Raw genomic sequence first — 25,606 nt, forward strand, 5'->3', positions numbered from 1 at the left:
CGGTAAAAAAAATAAATAAATCGATCTCTCTCTATATATGTATATGTATATAACTAAATGGCTGCCAGGCAGCGGCCGCCTGGCCGGAGGGTCCCGTCCCTCCCAGCCCCATGGCCTCTTCTTGTCACTGTAGTCTCTGCATTGATGGTCCAGGTCTTGCCCTAGGGCAGGACTGTTCCCGTATTGCTTGCATTCTCCCACGCCTCTGAGGTACGGTACCAGAGTATTTATTCTATATATATATATATATATATATATAAATTTATGTATATATATATATTTATAATTTTTTGTTTGCCTGGTTCTTTTTCCCCCAAATCCTTTGGAATTGCTGCTGGGGAGCAGCTGCCAAAATGTGCTCCCCATGCCATTGGCCAAATTCTCTGCACACCCCACGCCCCAGGGACCCTCATCTGTTCCTCTTGCTGACCCCATCGCCAAGCTCCAGCTTGGATGGCAGTGGGGAGCTGCATTCCCCTGTCCCCAGTCTACTGGGGCCATCGGGCTCTGCTCCTTGCACTGGTGGAGGGGTGTCCTTGCAGAAGTCCGTCACCCAGGAGGGCATGGATAGGAAGCCCTTGGGGTCAACGGTGTAGAAGGGCTTGGTGTGGTGGGCAGTGGGACGGCGGGGTGAAGGGCTGGCGTGGAGGCTGCTGGTGCTGCTGCACTTCTTCCCCAGTGTCAGCCCCGGTGGTGGGGGTGAGAAAAGGGAGGTCAGCGAGAGGCTGCTGAGGGTCTCTGAGGGCTCACTGTTGTTGCCTCCCCCCCTCGAACTGCTTCCTGCCCCCTCCTCATCCGAAGGGTCCATGGAGTCATGGTGGGTGCAACCAGGGCTGGTGCTCCCACCACTGCTGTGGCTGCGCTGGTGCCGACGGATGCTGCGCAGGGTGAACAGCCCCCGGCCCCGCAGGCTGCGGCGACGGGAGGTGGGGGACAGGGGGGCCTCCAGGGGTCTTGGGTCACCAGCAGCTGGCATGGGGCACAGGGCCACTGGGAGGTCCAGGGCACACTGGGGAGAATCACTGAGGTTGAGGCTGTCCTCCAGTGTGGTCTGCAGGCTGCCCGCTGAGCTGCTGCTCCGACTGTCCAGCGACGTGTCACTCTCATGAGCCTGGGGGGTGAAAATACAATATTCAAGATATGAAAATAAACTCCAGTTCTTCTCTCACTCTCCCCCTGTTGGGAATGGTAACTGTAATCCATCTGAAACCTGCTCCAAAGCAGCGTGCCAAGGATGTTCCCCTTCTGGGGGAGGAAAGTTTCTGAGCTTTAATTCCACAGAATCATGGAATAACCTGAGTTGGAAAGGACTCTAATTATCACCAATTCTAACTACTGGCTCCCATTATAGGACCACCAAAAAAAATCAGACCCTGTGGCTGAGAGCATTTTTCAGATGCCTGCTGAACTCCTACAGACTCAATGCCATGACCACCCTCTCATGCTGCTCCAGGATGAACTTTCCCATCTCCCCTGAAGTGCTCCACCAGAAGGAAGGAATGCTGGGTCTGTGAGCTCTGCTGTCAGTCCAGGAGGCAACGGGACCAAGGTCCTCTGTAAATTCCTACTTCGGTGTCCATGTGAACCTGCCACACAGGCTGCAGGCACATCAAAATCATCAGCTGGCCAGAAAGCAAGTGGGCTTCTGTGGAGACCTCAAGAAGCCTCCTCTCATCAAAAAAATAGCAGGATTTTCAGAGAGAAAAGAGTTCCTTCTGACCAGCACAAGCAGCAGTGGCTGTATTTAGGGGAGAGAACTTTAATCTTCTTTCAGGAAGAAGGAAAAATTACCTTAACGTCCTTGTGACAGTACTTAGTTACTTAACCCACACTTCATTTGTTCTTAGGAATATGGTCTGCACCATGAGGTTTGCATGGGCCCACCCCTCAAGCCTGTGCAGGTCCCTGTGGATGGCATTCCCTCCACCCAGCATATTGACTGCACCACTCAGCTTGGCATCATCTGACTTCCTGAACCAATATATTCTATACAGTCTGTCTCACATAATGAGAAGTTCACCAGTTTCTCCTTTACAGAACTTTTTCTTCAATGCCACGCAATCTCCAGAGGTCTTTCTCTTCATGTCTAAACTTATATCAAAAGTTTCAACACTGCAACAACTCGATGGCCTCAGCTCAAGGCTAAATTTATCCCTGGTGAATTCACAGACGTTTGTATTGTGCCAACAGTGTCTAACACATAGAATGTGATAACATATGATTTTGTTTTATAGTTTGTCTAGAATAGAGTGTCCCTGGGAAGAGGAATTGTTCGTGGAGTGACTTCCAAGAACAATAAGAGGGATCACTGATGGACTCCAGTCTCTGTCTCCTCTGCAATTCAGAGACATTTGCTCTTTCCTCAGTGCTTTTATTCTTCTCAGAGAGAAATAGATGCTTTTTCAGAGATAAAGTCAGTGTCTTTCTGAGGTGCAAGAGCTAAGTGGCCAAGGGAAAACAGAGCTCAGAGACAGAGTGTGGGTATGGCACAAGTGGCTGTGTAGAAGGAAGGTGGGGAAAGGCTCCTGCAGCAAAGCAGGTGTGTGATCCAGAGCCACAGCATCAGGAGAAGCCAAGGTGGTTGTGTGGCTGCCATCTCCCTGGCTCACACAGTGGCTGCTGTGCATGCAGGTGGCTGCAGTACACTCGGTGCATGGGGCGCAGGGGCGAGCTAAAACGTGATGCGATTCCATATTTACGTGGTGCTAGCTGCAGCTGTCTAACTGCTTTTTGATTCAGAGCAGAAGAGAATGTAATTTCAGGGGGTAGAGCTATACAACCCTTGTTTGCTGTACAGATTAATCTCCCCAGCCCTCCTGCACACTGTGGTTCCCTGTGCTCCTCCAAGTCAGATCAGAGTCATCCAGCCCATAACCACAGCTGGCCTCTCTCCTTCGTCTGCCTTCCACCCTGTTCAGGCTTCTCTTTTTGGGTGTGATGCGGAAATCAAGGTTTTCAAGCAGAAGCAAGCAGGGTTCCTCACCTGGTGAAGAAGTGAACAGTTCACACTCGGAGATCTCAGTGATGCCCATGAGCCTTGCAGAGAGATCTTAGGAAGGTTATGTGCGCATGAGACCTTCTCAGGCCCTGTCTGGGTGGCAGAGATGGCTGGGTGGAAAAATTCTGCTGGTACAGGTAACAGAGGGCAAGATGTACCTGGAGAAAAGGGGCTGGGAGGGGCTGAGAAAACACCAAAATAAATGGGGAAGAGAACACAAACAGAGGGGAAAAAAAAAGTTCAGGAGTCCTCCAATTGGATTTGGTGCTTTTGCTGCTTTTATACCAAGGGTCCTGCAAGTCCAGTGTATAGATGATATCTGACAACACACACTCTTGGACAAGAAGCCTCACTCTAGAGCTGACACAATGAATCCCACTTTCTGCACAATAGAAAAAACCTGCACCAGACCCTAAAGATCTAACACAGCTCAGAGCCGTAAAGCAACAGCCCAGCTTGCCTCTCTTGTTGCTGCTCTTAGAGAGAAAAGCTGAGCCATAAGGCTTTGATTCAACCAGGTATCATTGCCAGAGGGCTTTCATCCCAGATCCCACAAGGCAGGGGATGAAGGAGATAATAAACTGGTGGCTTAGGAAACCTGTGCTCAGGAGTAGAACAGTGGGACTTCCACAAAGGGCAGATGTTTTATATGTTCCCTTTGGCTTTATCCAAGGAGCCTGGTCTCATGGGATAGCAATAATTTACCCTGCAGAGCAAACACAGGTTACCCAGCTGGATCATCACTGAAGCCTGTGTCCCTTTGTCTCTTTGACACTCTGCTCTGACCACATGCAGGTGCGCTGCTGCAAATAGGAAGCAGCTCTTTCATGATGCTTCACACTGGCAAGTCTGAAGGAGTGTATAAGATCTAGCAGTTGAAGAAGGAAATGATCTTCACTCCCAAGGACTGGTGAATTGAAAGTGAATTCTTTGTTAGTGTAACCTTGCCTCACATTAACTCCATTCCTCACAGAAGAAAGGTAAATAAGCTGAACCAATCCACGCAAACCTGGGGGAATGATGAGAGCTGTCCTCACCTTTGGTACCTTCATGCTTTAGCCAAGACTGGACTGAGTTGAAAGGAGTTTTCTCTATTTCACACAGGTAACTGTCTGGGTTTGTGGAGCCATCTGTGCTGGATATTGGAAGCAAGCATTCCCCCAGATCTCCTGCCTCAGTGGAGTCAGGGCTGTCCTGGCCATCCTGGGAAAAAGAATATATATATAAATAAATAAAAATAAGGACAAAGCCTGGTGAAATTTAATGGCAAACCACAGAGCAGACTTGTCAGGAAAGGGCTATCTTTGAAGGTGCCTATGAATTAGCTAAAACGTGGTCATATTTCACACTCAAATCCCTTCAATTTAGGCTCATTCAGAGGCAGTTATTAATAGTGATGAAGAGAACATTCAAAAGCATACGTCCCTTTTTTCTGTTCCATGAAGAAGCTCTTGAAAAACAACCAACATTTATATTCCTCAGCAGGGACATATGGATGAAGACAGAGCACTTCTGAGGAGCAGGGACAGACATGCAATGACACATGCCCACGAGCACCTGAGGCTAACCTTGGTCTCCTTAGGACTCAGCTGAGAAGTGCTGCGATTATCTGACTCATCTCCTAGAAGGATGGAAGAGGACTTGTCTGAATTGAGGGATAATGCTTCCATTTCAGCCAGCTGGACCTGCAGGAAGGGAAAGGAGCTGTCATGGGATGTCTACAGCATTTCAAGCAGTCACGCTGTTTATGAAGGATAAGTAAAAGTCTGTAGGCTCGAGATGAATTTTACGTTATATTCATTGGATACATCAGGTTCTGCCTAACCCAGATTTGGGCCGGACAGGAGAATCCACTTTCTAAGGAAGCCTGAACACAGAATCTGCAAGCAGCCCGTCTCCAGTCCATGCTCTCCTGATTGCCAGTATTGTAGAAAGGAGTCCCAAATCTGTCCCAGAGATCCCTCTGCTTAGTGGCAAGGCAGTACGCTCTATAGAGGGATGAGGAATAGACCCGTCTCTGAAGGTGCCAAGGACAGCCCTGATTCAATACAAGATGCTTTCATTCCAGGAATACTCATGCCTCTTGCAGTCCATGCCAATATCATGCTTTTTGTATTCTCTTACCTTCATCACTGAAATCCCACCTCCCTCCATCTTCCCTGCATCTTCTCTTTCATCTCTAACCTACCCAAGACTTCAGCTAACATCACCCCTCCTCCCACTGTTCTCCATTGTAAAACTCACCCCTCCAGATCACCCTGAACTATTTCTCTCTTGATTTCTGAAAACAAGTCTGACTACTGCATCTTTCTCATCCTTGAAACTCAGCTTTGCTCTAGTCCTGCACCTGAGCTAACTCCATCATTTGGCCTGTCTCATACCCATACCACGCACACCCCTCTCCCATCTTTCCTCCAAACTTTCAATTCCCCTCTGCCAGACCTCATCTTGTCCTACAATTATCCTTTTTCTAGGAGCCTAAGCACTGCTCAACTTATTGGATTAGATTTTAGTGGTCTTTTCCAACCTTAATGATTCTCTGACTTTCTGTGGCTGGTCTCTTGAGTCCCATCAGTTCCCACCACCAGCACCTGACTCAACAGCTATATTCTAGGTTGTCTCAGTCAGGAGAGCTTACTTCCCGGGCAGTAATTTTGTCCTTTCCTGTGATTTTGTTTGCAAGAACTGGGTGCAGCTTCTATACTCTAAGAGAAGGTGGAATATCTGTAGACATGACTCCTTTGAGCAGGGAGTTTGATGGCTTGTGCCAATGCCAGAGACTGTAAGAGTCTCCATCCTTGGATAAGGCACATAGAATAAGCAGAAGGGAAAAACTGAGCTGGATTTAAATAAAGGGCACAAACAACATCCGCGTTTGGGATATTATTCTGGCACTTGAACATGGTGTTACTCAACCATGTACAGAGCTCAAAGTAACCAACCGATGCTTGAGGTGCATACACACACCAAAGAACCCACAAAGATGTTACGCCAAGCACACTACACAGCCACCAGTCAGCAGTTAATTGTGTACAGAAACATCCTCTTCATCCAGTCCCATTTAAGGTGTGTACTTATCCATTACTTGCACAAGTGCTTGTTACACCAGAACAACCTTACAGCTTGTAGAAACGAGAGTCTGAAATGTGACAACATCTGTGACCCCCTTCTCCATCCATAAAAAAGGGTTCCAACAAAAGCCAGATTTGGCTGTTCGTCACTGAACTCTGTGCTCACAGTTTCTGGCCAGCTTGGGATCTACACAAAAAGCACAATCAACAAAGTCATGAGCAGATCAAGCACCTTGTGTGTGAGAACACTGTTCACTGCTGCTCCCTGGCTAAATACACCATCAGCCACCAATACACACGTCTAATTGTCAACCAGCCCAAAAGTGAAAGACCAGAAATGACCTGAGAAGAGGTTAGTCATATTCTGTTACGTTCTTGTAGCTTCCAGACCTGGAGAATATTGAAAAATGCCCTTAACTAAAGATGAAAAAAAAAAACAAAACAAAAACAAAACAAAACAAAAAAATGTGAAACAAATGGCAGTGCAGGACTAATGGGATGTTCAGTAGAAGCACAAATTGTCTGGGACACCAACTGCAAGCACTGAACCATGCACACATATCCCTTGGAAAATAACTAATTGCAGGTATAAGCTATGTTTTAAACAGAGCCATGATTGGGAAAATCCTTAATTGTCCAAATAATTGGATCGAAAATAAGGACACCAGCAGTTTAACTCGGGAAGACACTGAGCACTTCTACTCCACGCAATGCAAAGCTTAGTACACATTAAAAACTTGAGCATATGTTTAAGTGTTGTATTCATCCACTCTGCTCAGTATCTTCTTGGATTAAACTACTAATGAAATAGGGAAAATAAACAACCTTTTCGTTTTCTGATAATGTGATCGCTTTCACAAGGGTGAAGCTAAGGGTGATTTGGTGTGCAGCCAACATCCTGTTCTGTTAAAAAAAAAAAAACACGTACTGAAAAAGACAACATAAAAATGGTACAACTCCATGTGCACAATCCACATTCTGGCAGTGTACAACTGGTACTAATGCACAGCTCTGGTTATGTTGATGCACCTGAGTATCCTATGGTTAATTAATGACTGTGTATTGCTGGTGTTAGTGCTGGGCTCAAGCCTAGCTGTGATCTTCTGTTAGAATTTCCTCATCAGTTTCTACATTATGAAATACAAAGAGAAGGTCACGATCAACCCATGACTTAAAATCCTGACCTTTCACTTTGATTCATATAATGAGACATAAAATAACTACTCTTCACTACTGAAGTCATTCCTATGGATATAGATAATTTCATTTCAGTTCCACATTTTAGATACTCTGAAATATCGATTTAGAAAATCAATTTATAGCCATTAGAAAATTTGAGCTAAGATTAATTGTTTGGTGATGATTATTCTGTTAAACTCTTTACTGTGGTTTGCATTTGGATATTTTGCCATCCAGTTTCCTTGCTGGGATGGTAAGAAAATTGATGTTGCCTAAATTCCCAGGCAGGATACTGAAGACTATCTGGAAGGTTTTCAAATGCAGCAAACTAGCTGCAAATGACTTGATTTGAGGGCAGTCATTCTGTAATTCCTTTAGAAGACCTAATTTTTCTGAGAAGACTGAGTATCAGCTGCTGAATGTAAAGACTTACCTACAGCACTGGAAAGCGCAATGACTTGAAAACAGTTATTTGACAGCATTAATGCAGTATCCATGGGTAAAATGTTGCACTACTGAGAAACATGATGGCAATTTTCTCATTTTGATACTTCCAAATGGAAGCTATTGGGATAAGTAGATTGCGGAAAGACTGAAAAAATGTCAAGCATCAGAACTAGGGGTCCAAAGCCAAATGAAATATTGTCATCTTCAAATGTGAATATCTACCAATAAGAGCTCTCTTCTCAACTTTCCTGGCTTCCTTACAAGCAAGAGCAACATACCAAGTTAATTATGGGGAAGGAGACGGTGTAGACTGCTGCTGATGTATTGATGTACTGACAGATGAGAACAGCTACTGATATGAGACTAATCATGACCACACGACCACTTAAATATAACAAATTGATACTTATAATTCTGTTTCTCACCTAACATCTTCCAGGCTACTTTTCTCTGGTTTTATAACATGAAAAGACAAATTGCTTATGAAGTGGTTTTCCAAGGTATCTATGGTCCTGCTCTTAGCAGCAACCCATTTGTCAGCTAACAGATTCCACACCAGAAAAGAGGACCTAAAACTTCCTCAGTGGGCTCATTTTTGTTTAGTTCTTTATCAACCTAATTAACCAGTTTTAATCACAAACCAATCCAGCCTCACAGACAGCAACTCTATTCCACAAAGCATGTAAGCATGTGCTTAGCTAACTCTCCTCAACAGGAAGTAAGCAAACAAATGCTTCAAATGAAGATGCAACATGCTTAAATCTTCCACTGAATTGTCTCCAAGTGCTATTACCGGGATGTGAACCTTCCAGTTCTTTGTATGCCATGATCTCCAACCTCTGCTCTTCTTGCAGAATTGAACACAATGTTGTCTTCCTCTACATCTCAGTCAGTTCCTTCTGACCTACACCATGGCACATCTCAGATTTCTACCACCTCAAACATCCCCCCATGGCTAAGGAGGGCAGGCTCATACCAAAGGCAGTCTCAGCAACACATGATAGATGACAAACACAGGCCAAGCCCTCTGCCTACACAAACTACAGCCAGGAGCACACACTGGATGTCCTGTGGGCATATGAGTATGGATGTGCAGGTCTTGGGGGAAGAGTCCCCTCACGCATCCTCGTACGCAGGTTACCTCTTGCTTGTCATGGTTACACTTCTCGCACATGGCCGGCGAGGAGTAATGATGGAAGACGGAGCCCGATAGGTTATCGATGATCATTAACTCCCCGTCGAAGGAGTCCTTAATAATTAAAGAGACACTGTCCAGCCATAAGTTCTCCTAGGGGACAAGAAAGGGGGGAGGATGGGAGAAATCATTTTAAGAATGCCGAGCTTTTGCTTCAAAGTTCCATGTGAATTCGGGGCTGGATTCTCCACCCTGACTCATCTGGAGCAGCACCTTGTTCTGCAGGTACTTGCACAGGGTCACAGGGGGAGCACTCGCTCCTTAGGGTGTGTAAAGGTGCCAAAATCCAATGCAAAAAAGAAGGATGGACTGTCTTCACTCACTGTCAGTGCAGCCTAGCGCTGCTCATTCCTCCTTTCCAGCTCTTCTGGTGTGCTTCACTCCATCTGCCATCTCCCCTTCTCTTTTCTCCTGAGCTCCCCTCTCAAATTTGCTCCTAACACAGCTTCAGCTAATCTGCTCCATCCCTCCTCTGCTGACCCTCAGGATCCTACACTATAATGCCAATGAGCCTCCAGGCAGTGCTACAGGACCTGCTGCTATTATATCCTTGCCTCCTCACAATGCTACCAACTCAAAAGTCTACTGCTGAAAGCAAACCTCTCACCCTGAATTGGAAGAGTCTGCCTGCTACTGCTAAGCCCTCAATCATCTAGGCCCCTTGGCTTCTCCCACTTGCTGCAGTCTGGTTGGTAAGTTCAAAGGTGTACCCACCTGTGCTGGAGAGTAGCATCTCGTGCACAGACGTCCTTCAGGCTCTGTTCTCCCACCACCACCTCCTGCTCCTGCTCCTTTTCCCTGCCTTGATTTTGAGGAGGCTGACTTGCGGGAGCACAGCCCATGTGCAAATTCCAGCTCAATCTCAGCATCCATCTCTGCATCCTCTTGGGCTTCTTTGTTGCTGTCATCCAGATGTTTCATGAGAACAGCTACCACCACATTGATGAGGACAAACTGGGCTGTGAGCACAAAGCTGACAAAGTACAGTGGGGAGATGAACTGCAGGTTGCTGAGGCAGCTCCGGTCATCATGGCTGCAGTCGCGTAAGGTATCCTTGAGAAGAAGTTGGGTTTGAGAGGGAATGATGAAAGGAAGGAAGGACTAAAGTAAGAATGCAAGATTGAGTGATCTTTCTGTCAAAAAACACCAACGCCACTGGAGATTCTGGCCCAAGCTTGCACCTAATCTAGCAACTCAGTTCCTGTGTCCCCCTCTCATTTGCAACCAAAGCAATGAACACTGCTGACGTGAGCTCAGGTCAGAATTTTTCACACACCCCTAAGGCCCAGTTACCTTCATGATTCCGTTCCAGTTGTCTCCTGTGGACACCTGGAAGAGTGTGAGGAAGGCCATCCCAAAGTTCTCAAAGGTAGCATGACGGCTCATGCCCTCGCAGGGGTTCTCATCGTTGCATACTGTAAGAATGGGGATCACAGCTATCAATGGGGGACGCACCACATGCTCTGAGATCAACAGAAGGAGCTGGACAAGGGGTCTTCTGGCTCCTCACCACCTGGAGGCCTAAATTAATGGCCTCAGCACCATGCTGAAACAGTGGGCTGTTGTCCAACAACACTTGACTGTTGTCCAGCAGTGCAAAAAATCACTCAATTGCTCTGGGTGACCCTCCCAACATGTCACTGTGTTGCCTTTCTCCATGATCAATATTCCACCACAAGAGACATGAGTAAGCTTTCCCTGACTTCTTTTTGTAACCCTAAAGCATTACCAAAGAATGCAGTGAAGAAAAAACTGAAGGTTGAAGAATGAAAGAAATACTAGAAACTACTTTTATTCTTTTAAGTTGTTAGAACAATCACATTATTTTAGAGAGAAATTCCGCATATATCAAGTTCACAAAAAGGAGAATAAAGGACAATGAATAATTCAGTCCCTTTATTGAATGAGTACTGAGCTTGAGAAAACTCCCAGCAGATCTGTAGCTTACACCAGAGCACAGGCTGCTTGAGACTTACCCAGTTTTCCAAAGAGCTCCACTCCTAGAGCAGCGTAGATGAAAAAGAGGAGCATGAAAAGCAGTCCAAGGTTCCCCACCTGAAAGCAAACAGCACCGTCAGCCTACCTCATCTGAACAGGCAAATGTGAATCGCACGCATATTAGTTTCTGTCTTCCAAAGCCAGGAGAGAAGAGCAACAAATTCCCAGAGTATAAATTCAACCAAACAATTGCTCAGTAACCTGGGCAATCAACAGTGACAATGCCATCCATGGAACAAGAGCCACCAGCAGATTCAAAGGATGCTGTTTCAAGCTAGTACCGACTAAAGTGTACAATTGCTGGTTCAGGTGAATGCAGGCATACTGGAGCAGGAGCATAAGGAAATGAACCCACTTTGGCTAAGTGAGAGCCATACTGTGGATTACAGCACACAGATATGCTGCTTAAATTCCCCCAAGTTATGCTTGGAGCAGAGCTCCAGACAGAGAGGGACATAGATACAACCCTCCATATGTGGAGGGAAATGGGAAAGAAGATAGATAAAGAGCCTCTTTTAAACTGTTTGGAGAGGAGAGAAGAAGAGACTTCAAAAGAGTGAAGAGGGGAAGCAAAGCTTCTTCTGCATCCTGTGGAAAATGGGCCAAAGCCAAATTTTCAAGCTTCCAGCATTTGATGTTTTAGAAACTCCACAATGGGAGGGTTGCTGCTCCATGGCACACAAAAGTAGCACCAACAGTGTGTGCACTGCCCCCATATCCTCACTTTCCCAAATCATTGCTCTGCCTCTGAATCTCCTGCATGTGGGGCATATGGATTATATGTGGGGAACAGAAGGGGTTTTAAAAGTGGCAGGCTGAAAATGCCAGAAATAATTAGCACACCACTGGTGGGGCAAAGGGAGGTGGGGAATTAAGGACACGGTATTCAGTATTTTTCAAAACCCAAGTAGTATCTGACCTGAATGCTGGCGAGTGCATGTGGTTGCTGGGCTGTTATTAGGATCATCTACTTCAGGAATCTAATTTAGTCAATGCAACTGCTGTGACATCCAAATTCAGGAGAGAAATGAATGATTCAGCACACCCACTCCTCCAGGCTGCCAGATTCTGGCTCCCTACACATGCAGTGGAAGGAATTATTTCTGATGACTAAATTGGACACCATAGTAAATGCTCCGAACACACACCTTTGTGTCTGTGTCTATAGGGCATTAAAAGAAAGGAAGCTAATAAAATTTAGCTAAGGTAAATTTCCAAAGGTCTCCAAAATTAAAGCTCTATTCAGTATTAAGCATTGCTGCAGTATAACAGAGAAAGGAAGAGAATTGGAACAGGACAACTGGAGTTGCCTTATATGCCATTAGCAAGCCAAAATCCCCAGTGTGAGTCTGTGCTTTAGGAATACAAAGAGAAAGGCTGAGATGAGGGAAAAGCACAAAGGAAAGGACAGCTTATTTTAAACTGCTTCTCTTGGCAAAGCCAATAAATCTTGGAGAATAATATTATAGATAATTCAATTGTCCCCTGAAGACTCAGTGTGTAAAATATGGAGACAAAATGCAATTTTTAACAGTGAAAGTAGGGGACTTCAGCCCTGCTTTGAGTGTAGGTTTTGACACAGGTTTAACTATGGAGTGATTTTTGATCTATCGGTTATATAACTTTATTAAGTGAAAGCAAGCCATTATAGAAGGAAGCAAAAGCCAGACAATAGGAACTGGACTGGTCATAGGTTTTGATACTGGGTAGCACTATTCATTTTTATCTTCCAGGGAATACCTAGAGTCCAGACCTTCAGGTTTGTGAAGGATGTTGTGGCAAATATTAATGACCTCCAAAAGACAGATCATTTTGATTAGCAAAGGGTCTGGAGGTGACTGTGAGGAAGAAAAGCAAGAATCTGTAAAGTGTGGAACAATATTCTTGTAGTTTTTGGCTCTGCCCAAAGAGTAGGGTTTGAACTGAGGCCCCAGCTGCACTCTTTGCCATCCTCAGCAAAACCCTACAGTGTCTGATGACTTCACTTCTCTGCGTGACATGGATACAAACATTTCCATGGGATATGAGCAGCCCCATGGGAGTTAGACTAGATGACCTTTAAGGGTCCCTTCCAACTTCAATGATTCTATCATTTCCCCTCTCCTGTTTATTTGCTATATTTTAAGGGTCGAAATTGAGTCCCACCATTTAACTGCAAACAAACCACAGAGTTTTCTTACTGAGGGCTGAACACACTTCAGGCAGCTCATGCTATCTGTGTACATTTATCTGTGCTGCAGAGCAAACGCATCACAGCTGCAGATGTTGGATATTGGGAAAATAAATTCTTCCCTGAAAGAGCGGTGCTGCAGTTGCACAGGCTGCCCTGGGAGGTGGTGGAGTCACCATCCCTGGAGATGTTCAAGAAAAGGGGAGATGTCACATGAGTTACATGGTCTAAAGTGGTCGTAGGGGTGAGCTGATGGTTGGACTAGATGATCTTAGTGGTCCCTTCCAATCCCAAACATTCTATGATTCTTTCCAGCCTTAATGGTTCTATGATTCTTTCTTGGATTGGGAGACCTGCTCCATTTCAGATCCTTGCCTGAGCCAATCAGTAGTTGTGGCTCCTGGAATGGAGAAGAGCTATGTGCAGAAGGACTGCTCTGAGCCAATCAAGGGCAGCAGAGCCAGAACTAATGAACTTCAGGGGCACAGAGCTGCCTCCAACAAGAACACTTCCATTTTTACATTGTTCAATGTATCTCAGTCCCAAACTCCCCTGGATGACAAAGGATATTGATATATAGCCTGGATGTGAGTTATACGAAAATAGAAATTATTATTGTAAAATAAAAAAATTGAGAAATCAGACAGTGCTCAGGATTCAGAAAAGATCACAGAATGTCCCCTGGCTTTTGTACTATGGGTTTTCTCTAATTCAGATTGACATCACTGTCTGCCACTAACATTACAAGTAAACTCCTTGTGTAACTACTCATGCTGTTTCCAGATTGATTCACAGCTCCGCGTCACTCACAGAGACTGGCACATTAGCTGATAAAGCAACTGACAAACGCCTGTACATTTTGATACCATGCAAGATAGCTGCTTGCTCAGGGCCTGCCAGGGAAATACCTAATGTGTGATCAGTAGGGAAACTTGGTGCCATTACTGCTTGCTTAACAGTTCTCTCTAAAGGATCCCCAAGGAAGGGGAACGGTCTCCCAGGTCACTTCTCCATCACAAAGGATCCTCTCACTAGGCTCGGTGACTGTGTAAAGCACCATGTCAGCATCTCATTCAGGAACAGCTGCTGCTCACAGCTCATGGAATCCTTCTGTCTAGCTGTCTTGTGGTAGACACTTAACTGCCGGCTGCGTGAGCCACAACAGAGCGCGTCACCACTTCTCATACATGAGAGGCTCAGAATCATGAAGGGATCCAGGAGGAGAAAGGAAGAAAAGAGAGCACAAAGGGGGAGGCACTGGCTAAGAAAAGGAGTGACAGGAATGCACGTGAGAGAGAAGAGGGAATAGGAGGAACGTGCAGGGAAGGGTGAGAAGGACAGAGACCGGTTTTCATCCTGAAATGGCTGCCAGTTGCTCTCCCTTTCTTACAGAGAAGGGAGAAGAGCTGGGGACTTGCAACAAATGACAGACACTAGCTAGACATGGTGGGAAGAATCCTGCCCTCAACCAGGATCAAGATTCATTTAATTCACCCACTGGCAAACTAAGATGTGAGGCGAGCTGTATCCCCAGGACTTAACATTAAAACTCAGGCATCCCTTTCAGGCAGGTACATGTACAACACAGTAAACCTAAAATCACAGAATCACCTAGGTTGAAAAACACCTATGACATCATCTTGTCCAACTGTCCACCTACCACCAATACTGCCACTAAAGGGCATCATCTTTGAGACACCAAGAGAATCGACCCTTTGGGGGGGCGGAAGTGCAGAAAGAGAGTCTTGGGGGAAGCTTGTGGGTTTTACCTGTGGTAAAGCTTGAACGACTGTATCCAGCAGTGCTCGCATTCCTGTGGCCATCTTCAACAGCTTCAGGACTGTCACAAGAAACACATGAGAAGTGTCACTCAGACTCAGATCAGAAGGTTCATCCTTTTGTATGTCCTACTAATGGCACTAGAACAAGACAGAAGCCTTGATTTCCTTTGTCCTTGAAAAAATGAAACGTACTCCTTGTCCCCACATTCCCACATATTTGCAATTTACATTCCCAGTTCCTTCTCCTCCAGTCTATCTACTCCTCCTAAATACACTGTTTCTGCCACCCATCCTTTTCAGGCTTCTGCTTCAACCAGACACATTCTGGCCAAGATTCTTCTTCCTCCAAGCAATTACTCCTTTCCATTCTCTGCTTCCAGGGCTGAGAACAGCAGGAGTGTGTGCCTGAGAACACAGTGTGTGTGCCCCTACAGCCACTGCTCAATGAGTCACTGCTCTGGGCCTCACCCCATGGCCACATCCATCCCTGCCTCCTGCCCGCGCCTCTCTCACCGCGGGCGATGCGCAGCACTCTCATGATCCTGATGATAGTGGGATTAATTGGGAGAGCCGCATTGATTTCAATCTCTTCCAGTGTAATGCCCATGACAGACAGCAGCACAATGGCCAGATCTAGCTGGTTCCACCTTAAGAAGAAAAATCAAAGAGAATATGGGAAGACAGAGGTTTTCCACTTCCCTGACAAATAATGTGAATTGTTTTCACTTTAACCTAAACATTTCTTCACGTATAAATCCGAGGCCACACTCTGAGTCAGCCTGTATGGGCTTTTGCAGACAAACAGAGATTCGCTTTGCACACAGCCTGAGCAGCCAGAGGCAAACCAGCCTGATCTGAAAGCATGGAGCTGTGTTACTATGGTGCTATGCTTTGACTAATGGGCTCAGCTTTTTATGGCCTCACTACCTCGTATCAGCTTCATTATATACGTTCTGCTTCAGCATGTTCCCAGTTTGCCTCAAGGGCAGGAAAAAACTGGCTGTTTCCGAGCCCACCTACTTTGCTTTCTAGCCTAACTAGCAGATGCCAACAAAGAGGTAGCTCTTGGACAAACCTTATTAATGCCCAGGCATTGCAGAACTAGGAGACAGTTCAGACTGCTACTATATCCCAAATAGGGATTCATTCTCGAGGTCTCCTCCCAGTGCCCAGCTGTCCCAAAGGAATGTGTTACGCAACCCTTTGCTCACCTGTCCTTGAAGAATCGACGCAGACCAAAGGCCACCAGCTTGAGAACTGCCTCCAACACAAACACAGTGGTGAACAGGTAGTTACAGTATTTGAGAGCGGTCTCCAGGGACTGCCAGCAGAAAGAAAGGGTGGAAGAATTGAAGCAAGAGCAACGAGTTCATAACCTGTGGGGTCTCTCTTGAGTGTCAGGGATTCGTTACAAGATGGAGAAGATGCCCCATGCTCCCTATACTTGAACATGGATGCCTCCTACTGAAGGCAACCATCAGCAAGCTCCTCCGCCCCATGTTGTTCTGGGGATCAGTTATTGCTGCTTTCTCCTATACTTCTCAGCATAACAGGAAGAAGATGGCTACTGCAAGGAGATTTCACTGAGGTTCCATCAGCCTCCTCTTCAGCCAATAGCCCACATCATCTGGACACCAGCATATTAATGGTATTGGCCTAGTTATGGACAAGGAGTGAGTCAGGAAGCTTGTTGCTTCAGTCATTTATAAATGCCACCTCTGATGGGGGGAAACTCCTGCATGCCTCAGTCTGGGACAGGCACCTTTCATCTCTCAGCTGTGGGCTTCTGGTTCTTCACTGTGGTGTGTTCACCACCACCAGGGACCAGTGTGACCAATGGGCAGCACTGGTGGCACCTCATACTGGAGTGGTTCAAAGCAATTTGACAGAATTTATTAGCAGAGCCTGATTGAGTTACAGGGGAAGGAGCTGAGGAGTAAGAAAGTCCAGTGACCTGATCTGACACGAGCAAAGGACTGACACAAGGGTGACAACAAATAAGGGCTGAGAGTTCCTGTGAAGTAAAATTGGGCCCCATCAGGAGCAAGACAAAAGGTGGGCAAGAAACAGGGGAACTAGGCAACATATCTGAATGATAACAGACATTCAGTTCCTGACCTACCTTAGACAGCAACTGTTCAGGTACTGGAAGTGTCAGCTAAACTACGAGTCTCCCCAAAAGAAAACTGAAATGCCATTGGGCAAATACCATAACAAATGCTTTGTCCACATATAAAGGCAAAAAACATCTTTGATATATGCAGCATACTTTTTAAAAGTGTTATCAGTAGCATACAGAGCTTTGCCAGCAATGCTGAGAGGTACCTGGTCTTCTCCAGCCTAAGTAAAAAAACTCCTTTAGCTCACGATGTACTTTGCTGGGAATCACCCCCTGCAGCTGAGAGGCTCTTTTCATTGCTTTACCCCTTCAGCGCCTCTTACAGGAAAGAGGTGTCACACAACCAACTAATCCAGTCCTTGCATCTCAGATCATATGGCAGGAAAACTGGAATGACACTTAGAAATCTGATGCAATGCCTGAAGCTCCCAGGGCACTGCTGCTTCCACCACACCTCTTGCCAGGGTCCAGGGAAACAGGTCAAGCAGACTAGGCAGCTAAATTTGGGTGACCCACTTATTAATAATGTAAAGCACAGAGACCTAATTACACAAAGCTTTCTAGGGACCCTACTCTTGTTATATACCTAATATCTCTTCATTTCAGGTGATTACAGATATCTAAGTAGGGGCTGTCTTTCTAAGCACATACCAAACTCCTCACATAACTCTGCCTACTACATTAACTCTTGCAACACTTGGACAGTATTTTTAGAGACACAAGCATCCTACCTCTTCTGGTAGACAGCGAGTATCAGAGAGCTGTAGCAAAAGAGCATAATTACTCTCCATAATCTCACTCACCACAGGTTGGTTGTAGTGCTCCAAGGACATGGTGACCACGTTGAGGCAGATGATGAAAGTGATGAAGATGTCCAGATAGTGGCTCGTGCAGACCGAATGGATAAGGAGGCGTATGGGGCAGTAGGTAGCATAGTACGGCAAACGCTGCGCCTCTTCAGTGGAAAGAGGGAGATGGGGAGAGTTAGGAGGAGATTGGAAGAAAGAGAGAGATGGGTAAGAAACACTGAGGAGGAAGCAGGCATAAAAAGTGGTGATAAGTGTTAAAGACAAGGGAATGAAGGCAGGAGAGAGAAAGGACAGAAAAGCACAGGTAAAAGACAGAGGGCACAGGAGAAAAATGAAACACAAAAAAGAGGAAAGTAGAAGTGGGGAGAAAAATAAATAGAATAAAGAAAATGAATGCTTAAAATCTGTCAGTCTATGTTTGTGGGAATGGTGCTAAATCAGCACTTCATGCCTCAACAAATTAAGATCATAAATGATAAAAGGGAGCAGATGGTTCCAGGAGAGGCCCCAGGGTGTCACAAGAGAGAGGTAAAACTGGAGCAGAGGAAGGGAAAGCATACCCATGGGCTGTGAACGGAAGAAAACCATCAGTCTGGGGTAGTAGGGAAGATATCTAGGGGCAAGTATGCTTTTGCAATTTTTGTTTAAAAGTAATACAGAAGAGGACAGATACACCAGAAAGAGGGCTTACTTCACTCTAGAGGAAGTGGGACCCCAAGAAGTGACACTGCAACAATAATGGAAAGAGCCAGGAACAAAACACAAGGGTCTCTTTTTTTTCCTCTTTCTTTTCTTGAAATTTTGGTTTAAACACAAAGGTCTGGGTCTCCTCCCTAACACTAGCTGAGGTTCCAGGAAGCCCAGGAGGTCTACTGAACTGTGTATGTCCTGTGCTGACAGTGCATACCAGCATGTACACAGGTACATTTTTGGTACACCTTATTTCCATGGGGGCTGGATGCTAAAACCTCATGGCTTCCCCGGCACCGTAGTTTCCCAACAGACTTCATCAGCCAACCCCTCTTCCCCAGACCACTGGTGTGGTGCATAGCGGGGCGGCAGTGACACAGGGAGGAAGGCTCAGAGCACGGCCACAAGCGATGCATTTTATTGACCGGCCCATCAAGAAAGAAAGAGAATAGGAGAAGGTTTTTCTCAGAAAACCTTGGCCTACGAACCAACCAAACACTTAGGCTGTGCCTTACTCCTTCGCTTCTTCTCCAGGCGCCGCAGGCGCTTCTCCTCTCGTCGGCGGGCCTCCTCAGCCTCCTGGTGCTGTCGGCACTTGTGGAAGTTCTCCACTACTACCCCCACGAACATGTTGAGCACAAAGAAGCTGACGATGAGCAGGAAGGAGATGAAGTAGAGGAGCATCCAGGGGTTGTTGTTGGTCACCGGCTGGAGGAGAACAGAAAGGCTATGATCAGACTGGCTGCTGAGGAGGTGGGGTGGGATTATGAAATAAGAGGAGTGGGATGGGAAGAGATAGAATTATGGACAGTAGTGCATCCTGTGCAGTTTCAGAGGTAAATGGAGCATCAAACCCAAAGTTCGGGACTGTGTCTGTGTAGCCCATGGCAGGTGCCTATACCAGCACTATCAAGTCATAGCCTTAGCAATGGAAGAGCAGTGTTATAGAAGGCAGCAGCTCAACAGTCTCTTCTTACAGGGTATTAAAGCAACCATCTGTGGGCCAGAAGGGAGCCAGCATGTCCAGAAACTCATATGGCATTGTCACTCCGTTGTTATTAAGATCTGCCATTTGATCCAGACTGGTTAGAGAGTGAGAATTACTACAGACACACATTACATGGTCATAGAATCATTAAGGCTGGAAAGATCGTCTAGTCCAACCATCAGTCCATGCCTGTGGCCACCATAATCCATGTTATTCAGTGGCACATCCACACAGTCCTGGAACACCTCCAGGGACATTGACTCCACCACCTCCCTGGGTAGCCTGTGACACTGCAGTACCACTCTTTCTGAAAAGAAATTTTTCCTGACATCCAACTTGAGGCCATTATGGTCACAGCTGTGCTTCACTGCATGGACTTGGCACAGCCTGGGCCCCGTGCAATGGGAAGAATGAAGGACTGGGAAGAGCCCTGGATGGATAACCTGGCTAGTGGAAGGTGTCCAAAGCAGGATGTTAGAGTACATTCTCACTTCACTAGCTGCAGGAAGTGAAAAAGGTCTTTTTGCAAGGATGTATTCATACCTGCTGGTCAACAGCCACAGCATCTAGTCCATTATACATAATATTGACCCAGCCATCCTTGGAAGCCAGAACAAAGAGAGACATCAGGGCCTGCAGTAAAAAAGCAAAGCAGATGTGGAGCAGGTGCATCTGGCAGACTGGGAAAAATAAGTGAGTTTTTACGCTCTAACACACTCAGTGTTGAAACGCTCTTTCTGCCCATGTCTTTGCACATATCAAAACCTGCTCCTTTCAGTGTGGAAGAGGGGGGTGGGGGGGACAGGAAGCCAGATCCACTAGAGTGGAGAGGTCATGAAGAACAACTGCTTCGCAGCATGAGATAAACAAGAAAATCAACCTCTCCACTGCCACCCTTTTCTTTCCCCACTATCTGTACTCATAATCATGTTACTAAACCACTAGAAACAGCCTCTACACTGATACACACACCAAATAACTGCTCCTCCTAGCCTTAGGATCAGGCTTTTCAGGCACTTGGGGAGGTACACATAGGAGGAGAGCTGAGTTCCCATCAGAGATATGGGCTGCAAGCACACTCACCTGTCCCAGGTTGTCGAAGTTGTATTTGTGGTGCACCCACTTGTAGTTGGCGGCCACACAGTCAGACCGGTTGGTGATGTTCCTGATGTCAACCCCAAGGCAGTGGTAGAACTTGCCCTTGAAGAGCTGTGGAAGGGGAGCAATTCCATCAACCCCTTTTTCCCCAGGGCCCACCATGCTCCCTGGGGTGTGCAGAAGCTCCCAAGGAAGTAGGTGGGCTGCAGGGTTCCTTCCAGGATAGGAACGGGAGAACACCAGTACATTATACAGCACTGGTTGATGCACTGGTAAAGAGACAGGGCCAATCCTTTAAATTCACATCTGGATTTTCATCCTCCTGTATTGCTCCAGGCCAGAAGTGACTGTAAGTTCTTGCTATCTGACAGCAGTATTTGGGGGGCCCAATTAAAGCCATTAGCCCAATAATCTTCTATTCAGCCACTAATCCCAATCACCCCTCCCTGCCTCCCAGTTACCAAGAAAGCCAACGGGAAAGAAAATAATCCATGGGTAAAGAACCAGAAAATACGTCCCCTGCTTCTCAGATACTATTTTTTTTCCACAAGTTGCACTGCTCTATCTCTCTGCCCAGGGCTCCCTTCCCCATATGGAAGGTACTGGATTGTGCATTTGTACAGATGCATAAGAGCAGACTAAGTATAGCACATTCCCTGAGATGGAAGTAACACCCACGCCCTCTCTCCTCTCACCAAAAATAAAGAGAATTAAATAAAAAAATAAAAGGAGGATGTGGGTGGACTTAGGGTTGATAGCAAGGAGGAGGAACAGAGCTGGCTGGAAGGAGGGTTCGTGCAAGTAGGAATGGAGCTGCTTGCCCTTGCTGTGTGGCATGGATGTGCCCAGTGAGCCAGCCCTGGGCTCTCCCTGTAACACTGACCCAAACACTGACCTGATCCTGTCATGCATGCACAAGCATTAACTCCTTTCTTGCACATTCAGCAATGTTTGCACTCCTTGAAGAGCTGGATGCACTTGCCAAAGGCCATGAGGACACTTCAGAAGGAGTCATCTCATGGGGCTGAGCGGCTGCAAAAGTTTCCCAGCTTGCTGGCCCCTCCTGCTTTGCTCAGTTCCCTGTGCCTGTTGTAGCTGGGGGTACAAGTGCCCGTGCTAAGTGAGGGAGTGCCAGGGCTGTTTGAGGGCAATAGGAACCCTACCTGTACACCCAGGATGCCAAAAATGATGAAGAAAGCGCAGCAGATGAGGACAATGTTTCCTATGGGCTTGAGGGAAGAAATGAGGGTCTCCACCACCAGCTTGAGGCCAGGAGCTCGGCTGATGACTCTGGAAGGGAAGGAAAGGGAGGAGTAACAGACATGACACAGAGCAGGGATGTTTGGCCACAGATAAGTGTTTTCAGCAGCAGAGGGCCCCTGCTCTCCCTGTGCAATGGCCTGTCATGGGGAAACAATGCTACCAGGGCCCCAAATGCTCTTTTATCCCTTGGGTTGGGTGCCTGATGAAATATCTCCATGGTCAGAGCCATATGACTAAGGTTTGTGGATTCTCAAAGAGCACCCTTTGACCATTACAGTGGAGTCTGATTCCAGGACCCTTCCTGGGGGACCAGTAAGAAGGAGCAGCAGAACAGAACATGGTGGGATTCTGACCGGAGTGGCCGTAAGGTGCGCAGCAGCCGGAGGACCCGCAGCACCCCTAGGATTTTGGCACCGCCAGCAGAAGCCACCGAGACCACAATGTCGATGAGAGACACAAAGACCAAGAAGCCGTCCAGGACATTCCAGCTGCTGCGGAGATAAGCCTGATCCCCAAAATAGAGGCCTAGAGAGACCACCTGCAAGAGAAGGAAGAGGATAGGGTCTAAATTTCTCCTCCATGTTGCTTGACAGAGAACATCCACAGAAGAGGGGAAGACTGGCACATGGTTATCACCTCCATGCTCCTAATGGAGCAGCAAGGACTCATTCTGAATCCTATAATCAGTCTCACTGCCTTTTCCTCTTGAATGGAAGATTATGAAGGAAAATGTCTTTATCCAAAGTGGTGGCACCTAACACTAGAAAAAAACAAAGCCAAGCTCTGGAGTGTTTCACTGTGATAGCCATGGTGTCTTCACACCTCTTCTCTGCATCCCTGAGCAAAAGAACTCTGTAGGGCATGTTCCAATATCACATTCCTCCCAGTCCAGAGATCAGTTTTGTTTTGAGAGATAGAACCAGGAATTAAGACCCATAGACTTGCTCCTAAAACACTCTAAAAATCATGGCAGTAGTTTAGGAATGAATTTTAGGAAGTTTTGCCTCAGGCTAAGTTTTGAGACTTACTTTCACCAGTATTTAGTCTTTTTCCTCAACACAAGAGTATTAACCAGATTTCTCTATTGTTGCAGAGACACCTATTAAATAATTATCTCAGCTAATGGCAATTCATTAATATCATTGTAATTACTCCCTCTCTTGCTCCAGGAGGAAGGGAATGGACTTTTGACATTATTACAAAATCCATAGCCAGAGGATTAGCTATTCCTCCCAGACACCTAGATACTTTTCATTTTAAAGCTCAGGATAAGCATCTCCTCCATGCACAACCAGAGGGGACTTAACTCCCCTTTACTAAAGCAGGGAGAAAGACCGAGACACTGAAAAAATTGAGAGATTTTGCAAGAGTGCCAAGCAAACATGAGCCATGGCATTCCTGACACTGGGGAAAGGCTCTGAGCCATTCATTTCCATTAACTTACCTTCAGTGTCATCTCAGCTACAAAAATTGCTGTGAAAATGTAGTTGGACACAGTGAGAAAGATTCTCTCCTAGAAAAAAAAAAAAAAAAGAAAGAAAAAAAAAAAAGAAAAGAAAAAAAAAAAAAAAAAGAAAAAGAAAGAAAGGAAAGGAGAAAGAAGAGAGAGAGAGAGAGAGATTGAGAATGGCCTTAAATGTATCTTGACTTCTTGTTACTCCATGAGGCCCCTGTGGTGAACTTGATGTATTTTTCTTTCCTGTGAAGGGTCTGAAGGTTGGAAGAATAAAAGGAGCACTCCTGGCAAAGGTCAGCACTGACAGCTTTGGGCTCACAAGCCTCAGCTCTACCTCATGCCACAGCTGGCACAGGATCCCATTTAGCTCTTTGTGGATGGGATTTGCAATGCAATCTACAAATCTGGTTCCTAGGTGCTCACTGCCTCACTCTGCCAGTGTTGCTCAGTCCTGATTTACTGCGCTGCTCTGGGACTCCTTCCCAAAGGGCTGCTGAGCACAGACTGACTGCTGAAGGGCGTGTAAGTGCCGCAGAGTTGAGGGGTCAGCTAAGGAAGAAATGCAAAAAAAGCCACTTGTCAGTTCAGTCTCCTTTCTGATGTTCCAGTCTGAGCCATCTCCAAGTTAGCTCAAAAGCAGCACACATGATGACATACTGCACATGGAAGGCACTTGTTTTATTTCCCAATCCCTGACCCTTTGGCAAACTCTCTCTTAACCATGGGGTCCCAAAGGACTTCCTCACCCCCAAAAAAGGGGCAAACTAGGATTACCCTATTATAAAGAAGATTGACACATTATAAGACCCTGCAGGGGAAGCACATACGATGTGAATCACTAATGCATATGCATGAATAGATGACTTAGAGTTACATTTAATGCTAAGTTATGCCCAAAGGTCATTATGGTACCAGGAGTGCCTACACACCTCTGTCAGACATTGTGTTAAAAGGTAGATGGGAGGGAACAGTGCTCACCGTGCTTCTGTGTTCTATCTGCGGTCTCTCCAGCGCAATGGTGATGCAATTCAGGAAGATGAAGGCCAACACAACATAGTCAAAGAGTTTGTGAGCAATGATGGTTTGGCAGAGGAGGCGAAACCTGCAAAAGAGTTCCAGTAGGTACCTGTACCTTGGGCAGAGGGAGGTAAGAAGCACAGAAAATTGAGTGGTCTGTTTGAAAATGAGTTGTGATGTAGCAAACCCTTCCAGATTCACACTGGGGCAATGAAGCCACGTCTTGAAAGCTGAGGAGGGGCAAGTAACTTGGTTGTCATGGAGACCACAACTCTGCCTGCTCTGAAAGACATAGTGCCAGGGTGCCACATGGAGCAAGGAGCTCTCCTCCATGGGCTGCAACAAAACTCCCTACTCCTCAAGAGGTGGCTGCACATCAGTGAGAATGCTGTTGGCTGAGGTATGTGGGCATTTTCTCCTGGTGGGATGACCCTCTAGAGGGAAGAAAATATCTCTTAGTATATGTGGGTACTTTTGTTTTTAGTATGTGTGTTTGTTTGTTATTGCTGTTGTGTTTTTCTTTTCCAGCAAAAAGATTTCTAATATTGCCCTAAAGGGTATGATATGCTGGTAAGTTGGCAGTGGGACTGAAAATGGAATGGAGAGGCTGTTCTGGTGCCAGGGGAGAAAATATCAGTGTTATGGAGTCATTAATAATATATTCCTTCTCCTTATTGGTTTAATGTCAGTATCCCCTGCCTCACTTTTCCATAAATATTTATGATTACACAACAGAAAAATGGGATGCTCCAAAGGGAAGGAAAAGCACAATAAGCATTTAGGATTCTTGTCCTCCCTCTCTCTGCAGAATCAAGGAAGAGAAATGTTGTTTGACTGTAAAAGGAGAGAAGAAATACATTCCCAGAAGCTGTGTTCAAAGTTACAATCTAATGTCCAGCTCAGGGAAAGCAAATGGCACAGCAACAAAATCTGTCCCATCTTCTCAACCCTTTTATGGAAAAAAACTGCACAAACCTGTTTTGTGGAGAGAAAAGATATATAGACCAGTCTTCCCGTAACTCACACCAGTCTGGCTTATAGACTTCCATCATCTTCCGGATGCGAAAACACAGGCTCTGGAGGGATGCAGGAGAAGCAAGTGTCACTGGCTGACTTCTCACTGCCTAACAAAGGCACACTCACTTTATCATGTGATCCCAAAGTACCATTATCAAGGTGTTCCTCTCCACATGCACTATCTGCCTTTCTTTAGCACCTGGATGAGGGAATGGACCCAAAGAACAAGACACTAAAGAGGAGGTAAGTACTTCTTTGTCAGGTTCTGTTCACCTCTCACCTTCAGATTTCCTCCTTGCATCATTAAAAA

General features: G+C 46.1%; 1 protein-coding gene across 3 annotated transcripts in view; it reads right to left on the reverse strand.

The window, feature by feature from the left end:
- Positions 1-278: 278 nt before the first annotated feature.
- Positions 279-25,606, reverse strand: part of CACNA1I (calcium voltage-gated channel subunit alpha1 I) — a 153,840-nt gene continuing 128,512 nt past the window's right edge. Inside the window, exons 18-37 of one of the 3 annotated variants that reach the window (XM_072332507.1) lie at positions 25,255-25,355; positions 24,241-24,364; positions 23,251-23,319; positions 22,160-22,344; positions 21,707-21,833; positions 20,529-20,654; positions 19,989-20,078; positions 18,973-19,165; positions 17,762-17,913; positions 16,051-16,160; positions 15,353-15,486; positions 14,828-14,898; positions 10,867-10,945; positions 10,184-10,305; positions 9,605-9,943; positions 8,837-8,983; positions 4,567-4,683; positions 4,036-4,201; positions 2,984-3,180; positions 279-1,111 (exon numbers count right to left, since the gene is read on the reverse strand). In XM_072332507.1, coding sequence (XP_072188608.1) covers positions 410-1,111; positions 2,984-3,180; positions 4,036-4,201; positions 4,567-4,683; positions 8,837-8,983; positions 9,605-9,943; positions 10,184-10,305; positions 10,867-10,945; positions 14,828-14,898; positions 15,353-15,486; positions 16,051-16,160; positions 17,762-17,913; positions 18,973-19,165; positions 19,989-20,078; positions 20,529-20,654; positions 21,707-21,833; positions 22,160-22,344; positions 23,251-23,319; positions 24,241-24,364; positions 25,255-25,355 — 3,351 coding nt within the window. In that variant the 3' untranslated portion in view covers positions 279-409. Of the gene's footprint in view, positions 1,112-2,983; positions 3,181-4,035; positions 4,202-4,566; positions 4,684-8,836; positions 8,984-9,604; positions 9,944-10,183; positions 10,306-10,866; positions 10,946-14,827; positions 14,899-15,352; positions 15,487-16,050; positions 16,161-17,761; positions 17,914-18,972; positions 19,166-19,988; positions 20,079-20,528; positions 20,655-21,706; positions 21,834-22,159; positions 22,345-23,250; positions 23,320-24,240; positions 24,365-25,254; positions 25,356-25,606 lie in introns of those variants that run through there. The other 2 variants (XM_072332518.1, XM_072332524.1) reach the window with 2 other exon arrangements.

This window comes from Excalfactoria chinensis, chromosome 1 (genome assembly GCF_039878825.1).
Source record: "Excalfactoria chinensis isolate bCotChi1 chromosome 1, bCotChi1.hap2, whole genome shotgun sequence".
In the NCBI taxonomy this organism is placed as follows: Eukaryota; Metazoa; Chordata; class Aves; order Galliformes; family Phasianidae; genus Excalfactoria; species Excalfactoria chinensis.